The 8,854-nt window shown below is 36.1% G+C and overlaps 1 protein-coding gene across 1 annotated transcript; it reads left to right on the top strand.

Annotated features, from left to right (window-relative positions):
• Positions 1-8,021: 8,021 nt before the first annotated feature.
• LOC141666146 (secreted RxLR effector protein 161-like) lies at positions 8,022-8,591 on the top strand. Its single transcript, XM_074472143.1, has one exon. It carries the CDS (start codon positions 8,022-8,024, stop codon positions 8,589-8,591), a length of 570 nt encoding a protein of 189 aa, XP_074328244.1.
• Positions 8,592-8,854: the final 263 nt, after the last annotated feature.

Here is an 8,854-nt window from a genome sequence, read left to right on the forward strand (position 1 = left end):
TTCCTAGAATGTAGGATGCCTCTCCTAAGTCTTTAATGGAGAAATTGCTCCCTAACCACGTCTTAACAGCCTTTAGAGAAGGTATGTCATTCCCCATTAGTAGTATATCATCAACATATAGTACTATGAATGCCACATAGCTCCCATTAACCTTCTTGTAAACACACGGTTCATCTTCGTTTTGAACAAAGCCATACTCTATGACTATTTCATCAAAACGGATATTCCATCTCCTAGAGGATTGCTTCAATCCATAAATGGATCGACGCAATTTACATACCTTGCCAGCATTCCTTGGATCGACAAAACCCTCAGGTTGTGTCATGTACACATCCTCTTCAAGGCTTCCATTAAGGAAGGCTGTTTTGACATCCATTTGCCAGATTTCATAATCATGGAATGCTGCAATGGCAAGTAAAATCCTTATAGACTTGACCATAGCCACTGGTGAGAAAGTTTCATCATAGTCAATACCATGAATTTGTTTGAAACCTTTTGCAACCAGCCTAGCTTTATAGGTCTGAACATTTCCATCCATGCCCTTTTTCTTCTTAATAACCCATTTGCACCCTATGGGTTTTACCCCTTCAGGTGGATCAACCAAAGTCCATACTTGGTTTTCGTACATGGAATCTATCTCGGATTTCATGGCTTCAAGCCATCTCTTAGAGTCTGGACTGTTCATAGCATCTTGGTATGTGAGAGGCTCATCTTCATCTATGAGCATCAAATCACCACACTGAGTCATGAGAAATCCATATCTCTCTGGCTCATGGCGAAATCTACCAGATCTACGAACAACCTGTGTTTGTTGAGCATTATCATTATTCTGCTCTTGTTCCACTTCAGGTTCAATGCTATTTTGCGGTTCTCGATCTTCATCGAGATCTATAGTTCTCCCACTGTTTCTTTTGGAAACAAAATCTCTTTCCATGAAGACAGCATCTCGAGCAATAAACACTTTCTGCTCAGAAGGACTATAAAAATAATACGCCTTTGTTTCATTAGGGTATCCTACAAAAATGCACTCTTCGGATTTAGGTCCAAGCTTGTCAGATTCTTGACGTTTCACAAATGCCTTACATCCCCAAACTTTCATAAAGTTCATGCCTGACCGTTTCTCTTTCCATATCTCATATGGAGTCTTTTGAACCTTCTTAGTAGGAACACGGTTAAGTGTGAAAGCCGCTGTTTCTAGAGCGTAACCCCAGAAACTAATTGGAAGATCTGCATGACTCATCATCGATCGCACCATGTCCAACAAGGTGCGATTTCTCCTCTCTGAAACTCCATTCCATTGAGGTGTTCCTGGCGGAGTGAGTTGCGATACAATACCACACTCTTTCAAATACTCTCTAAATTCGGTGCTTAAGTATTCACCCCCACGATCGGATCGTAAGATCTTAATACTTGCATCTCCGCCAATTTGCTTCTCTACTTCAACCTTGTATTCTTTAAATTTTTCAAAAGAATCGGATTTGTTCTTCATAAGATATACATATCCATATCTACTGAAATCATCAGTAAATGTTATGAAGTAGTAGTAGCCTCCTCTAGCCATTACACGCATTGGGCCACATACATCACTATGTATTAGCTCCAGACGTTTAGTGGCCCTTTGACCCTTAACAGTGAAAGGGGCTTTAGTCATCTTACCAAGCAAACAAGATTCGCATTCTTGGTATGATTCAAAATCAAACTTATCCAAGTATCCATCCTTATGTAATTTGGATATGCGTTTCTCATTTATGTGGCCTAGACGACAATGCCAGAGGTATGTTTGATTTGAGTCATTTATTTTAAGTCGTTTGTTTTCTATATTACAGACAGGGTTATCTAAATCAAGAACATATAAACCATTAAATAAACGCGCAACACCATAGGTTAAATCATTCAAAGCAAAAGAGCAACTGTTGTTCTTTATTGTAAACGAAAAACCTTTCTTGTCCAAACAAGAAACAGAAATAATGTTTCTGCGAATCGCAGGCACGTAAAAACAGTCTTCTAGTTCTAAAACAAGCCCAGAGGGCATAGATAAATAATAAGTCCCTACAGCTAAAGCAGCAACTTTTGCTCCATTGCCTACTCTTAGGTCCACTTCTCCCTTAGCCAGAGTTCTACTTCTCTGCAGGCCCTGCACATTTATACAAATGTGAGAAGCACATCCAGTATCAAATACCCAGGATGTAGAAATAGACAAATTGACTTCTATAACATAAATACCTGATCCAGAAATCTGAACTGCTTTCTTTTTCTTCAGATCCTCCAAGTAAATTGGACAGTTTCTCTTCCAGTGACCATCTTTCTTACAATAGTGACATTCACCCTTGGCCACACCACCTTTAGGCTTTAAAGCCTGTTTGGGACCTGACTTTGGCTTGGTTGTAGAATCAGATCCAATCTTCTTCTTACCCTTCCATTTTCCCTTCCCTTTGGCCTTACCTTTATTTCCCACCATCAGTATGGGAGCAGGTTCAGCTGTCTTCATGTTGGTCTCATATGTTCTCAACATATGCAACAATTCAGTAGGTGTTTTGTCAAATTCATTCATATTGTAGTTCACAACAAACTGAGTGAATTTGTTGTTCAAAGAATTCATGATTAGGTCAATACCAGTTTCCGGACCAATCGGGAAACCCAAAGTTTCAAGGTACTCAATGTAACCAATCATCTTCAGAACATGTGGGCCAACTGGTTCACTCACCCCTTGTTTGCAATTAAAAAGTGACTTACTCGTGTTGAACCTTTCTTGACGAGTTTGGCTTGCAAACATGCTTTGCAAGTGCTCATTGATAGTATATGCATCCATATGCACATGTTGTCTTTGAAGCTCAGCACTCATAGTTGCCAACATAAGACATGCAACATCATTTGCATCATTCTCATCCTTTGTGCGTGCTGCTCGTTCATCAGCAGTAGCACCCTCAGGAAGGGGGCCTGGAGGAGGAATATCAATGACATGAAGCTTGCGCTCCTGCCTGAGGACAATCCTCAAATTCCTCTGCCAGTCTAGGAAGTTGTTTCCTCCTGTCAGCTTGTCCTTCTCAAGGACTGAACGTACGGATAGTGTGTTTGTGTTGTTTGCCATTACTCAGTATCTACAATAATAAAAGCGCAAAATAAACATTAGATTGTCTGAGTTAAAATTTTATGTTCATATGATTATGATATATTCGTAATATATCTCCCACTATTTTTTTTTATCAAATTAATAGCCCTAACTATTAATTCGGAAAGTATATCCCATAAATCTTTCTAGTGAGCCAAGATCCATATTTCGTCATGTTCTAAGTCAACCACTGGTATCCTTAAAACATGATTATTTAGGTAGACAACAGTTGTCAATTATATCATATATAATTCTTGGATAATTTGGTGAACAACAATTGATCTTATCTATCTAATAGATTTTTAACCAAACTCTATGCTTCTAAGTTCATAATAGTTGAATATAACCGTTTATATTCACCTTATTATGATGACTCAGTTAAGTTAGACCCAATGATACAACGTCCGAATATAACCGTTTATATTCGTCGCATTTCACCATGATAGATAGGAGTCCCCTGCCACTGACAGCCCTTCCCCTTATCGATCTAGGATTTAATGAGTGTTCATTCATTGGAAAGCATCTGATTAAAACTTAATATTTTTACTTAGGGATTTTAATTTAGAACGATCATGATCCCATCATAAAGAGATTCCCAATTTTTCCTTGAATAAAATACTTCAAATCAATACTCGTCAATGGTTTGATTTCCAGGTAGTGGAGGAGTCACATCGGTCTCGCTTAAAACCCACAGCCTTACAAGTTCTATGAACCCGTTGTTGACAAAATCGCCCCATGTCAGAAATAAAGAAAATTCGTATTTTATTCCGTGTTTCATAAACACGAGAATCTCATGATCGTTTGTTAATTTTAAATCTTGAGTCGTTACAGATTTTATCTTGTTTAAAGGCATGGCATGGGTGATGTATCTAATACATACATACATCATTAATCTAATTAAAACATGCATTTTTCTACTCTACACATACTATTTATACATCATATGAAAAGTACGTAAAGTAAACGTGCAATAGTTATGGCCCAATCCTATGTGATCTTTTCAGGCTAATGAAAAGATCAAGGTCAATCTATGGTGTAAAAATAACTATTACATATGTCTTCTCTATTGCTTCCATTGTCTCCTTGGCCTCCATAGGATGCCTCCTCTTTCCCTTGTCCTTCTAGGATGTTACATTAAGAATTATACTAATGAACTTACAAAAGAACTCTAGTTACATTCAGGATAAAACAACTACAAATAGAAAACGACATGCAAGTCGTATTTATTACAAACCAAAAGAATAAACCATTACAACTAAGGTCTTAAGGCCATAACTATGCACCATGCTCAGTAACCATTAAAGAACATGATAGATCATATAAAGATGACATACTATTTATCACTTATCATGATCCAATCAAGAATAATAAATAAGTAAAGCATATGTCATAAGCACAAATTAAAAACGAAACCCTAACCACGCGGTTCGACCTAGAAATTTTTGCAAAATCAAGTATCAGAATACTAGAAAAACATGTATCAGAATACTATTCCAGAAGCATGTATCAGTATACACACGATCCATATCCCAGTTACCAAAAACGTGTATCAGTATACATATTTTAAGAGATCGCATACATATGAGTTATGGCAGATCTTAAACATACTAGTATCATCATATAGATCATTAACAGATTCATCATATCATTCATATAACATAACTGTTATCATGGCAGACTCATATAACATAACTGTTATCATGGCAGACTCATCACACATGCATACTTGTAAAAATACAGTAAACACGTAACCAAATCAGCCCCTTATACACGTAGCTCTGATACCATTGTTGGGTTCCGAAGGCATAAAACGCAGCGGATAAACGTAAATAAAACAAAAATTCGAAACCCAAAAACAGGATCCATGTATAATTATGGGCAGATTATGGAGATAACGAATCATACCTTTCAAGAGATTAACTTTTACGAACTCAACGGAGATCCTAGCTATCACGCTTTGTGTCTACCTCTCGGAGAAACACCTCTATGGTATCCACACGAGCACCTTCAAGAACGTCTCACGAACTTGACTACGGAATGGATGTACTAGCCTCCTTCTTGACGATCTGAATTGCCTCTGCCTCTCTTTGCTGCTAGGGTTTTTTTAATAAAAAAACGTTCAAGCCTCTTTAACCTCTCATTATCTATTTATAATGACTGATTAAAAAGGCCCATAATAGCAAAGCCCAACCCTAGTAGGTATTGGATTAAATAATAAAAACGAATTTCTATTATTTAATTAATAACTAAGTCATACTTAATTATTATGGGCAAAAACATTCCTTTTAATTCGAATTTATATTATCTCAATTAAGTCTTACTTAATTATAATAAAATTCAAATAATCATCAATTAATTTAAATCCATAATTTAAATTAACTATTCCATTAAGTGCTCTATTTGTGCGACCCTATAGGCTATTATTTAATTGGCAATAATTTTATTCTCTAATAAAATTATAAACAATGAGCGGTATCTAGTAATACATCATTGTTACCCAATTAAACAATAATTAAATCGTGATTAGATAAAACCTTTCGTGATTAATGTTTTTCCGTGTAATATAATCCCTTTAACCATACATATTATAGATTAAACTCGAGGCATGTATTTAGTCATCCTCTTCAACATTTAATCTGGGTTTACTTGATGCATGAGTAGATTATTGAAACAAATCATTATTTGAGCATGGCCATGCTTTTATAATCTCACTCAATCAAGAGGCCAATAATATCTCTCCTAATTATAGGAGGGTTAAATCCTTTATCTATCATTCATATTTCTCATACGACTCATGATATACCCGATGTCCACTTTTATCATCACCCGATCAAAAGTAACTTTTAATGTAGTCAAAGTATATTAATCCTCGTATAGAAATATAATGATTTCAAGTCAAAGGATCGTTACACCATTATCACTGTGAGTCTTTCTTATGACTTTATTAAATATGAAGAATCTCACTGTGGGTCTGTCCAGTACCATGTACTCTCACATGTACCTATGTATTGACTTCAGTATCCCCATACTTATAACCAATGAGATGTGGTTATCTTGTCAAACAACATACTAGTCTATCTATGTATTATTATTGTCCTATATAATAATACTCGACTAGGGACCTTTAAGAATATGATATATTATATAATCTCAAGTTCAAGTCATGTACTTAAACTATACAATTTGTATCATGATTCTAAGGACATTTATTATGCTAACAAAATATCGCAGTAATTAAGGTCATAATAAATACATTTATTGAATGATCAACTGACATAAAGATAAAAGAATAATGTATTGCCTCTAGGGCACCTACACTAACAATATGAGCAGAAGAGGCAAGGCGTAGGAAAGAGAAACAGATAGTCGAGGAGTAGGAGATTGTGACTGGAAGTTAGAGAAGTATAGCAAGCTAATATCACACAAGTATTCTGAACTTTCTCGAGATATATTATAGTTGATTGATAGTCTTGTTTTATATTGTAAGTGCTTTGAAGCACTGAACCCTAAACCTTGATTCCAGCTATTGATCTTTGAGCCGTAAACCTTACTCTTTCTGAACCATTGATTGTTAAATCCCCGAATACGAACCATAGATATATGATACTACTCCAAAAATACATGCAGACTAAATACCAAACACTGAATCAGATTGCTTACATATTCAAACCCTTGTACCTTACACTCTGAAATACCAAATCCTTATAACCTTTGAACTATGATTCTTTTGTTATCCATTTTTTTCACCATTTGCTAGCCATATTTCATTTGTGAAGATTGAAACCATCTCATTATTGGACATCCAATGTTGCTTATGATTTTGTTTACTGTTTTACATTATTTATTCTGTTAATATGTTACAATTGGATAGTTTATAAAATTGTGGACCAGATTCATGGTCATGCCAGATTGGTGGTTCAAGTTAGGCCAATGTGTGCCTTGGATCCAGTAATTAGAGCAGAGCTGTGTGACTTGCTTGGGGTTAGTGTATGGCTGATCAGTAGCCTAACCTTGGTTTTTAAAATAAAAATATAAGATCCAATTCTAAATCATTAATTATTATTCACTTGATACCTTAACTCTTTTCACTTGATGATCATTATTCTCAGTCTTGTCATTGTGACTTGCTGAGCTAGTTAGCTCATTTGTGCGATGTTGTTTATGTTCTTTTCCAGTTAAGAAGGAACCAGTTGGTAGCGAAGATCCTCAATCCAGTGCGAGAGCTAGGGGTCCAGGTTGATCGATTTAAGCTAGCTAACAGCTTTTGAGATAGTTTAAGTTTGTAAAAGTTTGTAATAATGTTTAATATTCAGTTTTGAGTTTGAATAGTTGGAATATAAAGTCTATGTATGTGGCTTGTGTACATACTTTAACCTGTTGCGGTCCATGGTAGTTGGTAAGTAGGGTCATAACATGTTATTTTATCTTTATTGTTATAGGCAGGTTATAAATAAGGTGTTTGTGTGTGGACCCCAAACTTCTAACTCGGAGTTGGAGGGCGCCATAACTTTTAGCAAAAGAAAATTGGGAAGTACATCATCTCGATGTTAAGTCAGCATTTTTGAATGGAGACTTAATCGAATAGGTGTACATAGTTCAACCTGAAGGTTTCACAATAGAAGAACAAGAGCACAAGGTGTATAAATTATTGAAGGCATTATATGGACTACGCCAAGCCTCTAGAGCATGGAATGCTAAATTGAATAAGTGTTTGAAAGGCCTGGGTTTCAAAAAGTGCTTACACGAGCAAGCTTTATATACCAAGAGTACGAAGGAGAGTGTATTGATAGTCAGGGTGTATGTTGATGATTTGCTAGTGGCTGGGTCTAATATTGATAAAATCAATAAGTTTAAGAAATCGGGTATGCAGAACTGTAACTTGTCAAGGTTTCTAATGGAGTAGATATTGTAGATGGACGGGGATGAGACTGGGAAGACTATAAACGCTACTGAGTACGGGTGCATTGTTGGGAGTTTAAGATATTTAACACACACAAGACCTGATATTTCATATGCCGTAGGTGTTGGTAGTAGATTTATAGAGCGTCCAACAATCAAGCATCAACAGGCTGTGAATTATATATTAAGATACATAAGTGGTACAGTAGATCACGGACTGGTATACACTAGAGATGAGAATAAGAAAGCGATAATCAGGTTCTCGGATAGTGATCTGGTTGGAGACGTAATAGACAGACGTAGCACAGGAGGGATGTGTTTCTACTTGAATGGTAATTTGGTGTTATGGGCGTCTCAGAAAAAGAGAGTTATAACATTATCATCTTGTGAGGCTGAATATATGGCAACAATCATTGTAGCTTGTCAAAGTATTTTGCTTCGAGGATTGGTAAGTCAAAAAATGGGACAGCAGATTGGAATAGTGGTTCTTTCTGTGGACAATCGATCAGCCATTGAGTTGATGAAAAATTATGTTATGCACGGGAGGAGCAAACATATCGACGTTAGGTTCCATTTCATATGAGAATGTATTGAGTGCGGGGAATTGGTTATTAAGTACGTGGCCACGTAGGAGCAAAGGGCATATATCTTGACCAAGGTGTTGGGAAAAACTAAATTCAAAAAATGAAGAAACTGATTGGAGTTGAGGATATTGCAGCAGTAGAGAACAAGTAGGCATGAGTTGGTCCCTATTTAGATTAGGGGGGAATTTATTGAATTATTTAATCTAAACATGTTTAAATAAATATAGTTGCTAGTTATTGTGTAGCAGATTGGATTTAGTCA

The sequence above is a fragment of the Apium graveolens genome, chromosome 6 (genome assembly GCF_009905375.1).
Source record: "Apium graveolens cultivar Ventura chromosome 6, ASM990537v1, whole genome shotgun sequence".
Lineage (NCBI taxonomy): Eukaryota > Viridiplantae > Streptophyta > Magnoliopsida > Apiales > Apiaceae > Apium > Apium graveolens.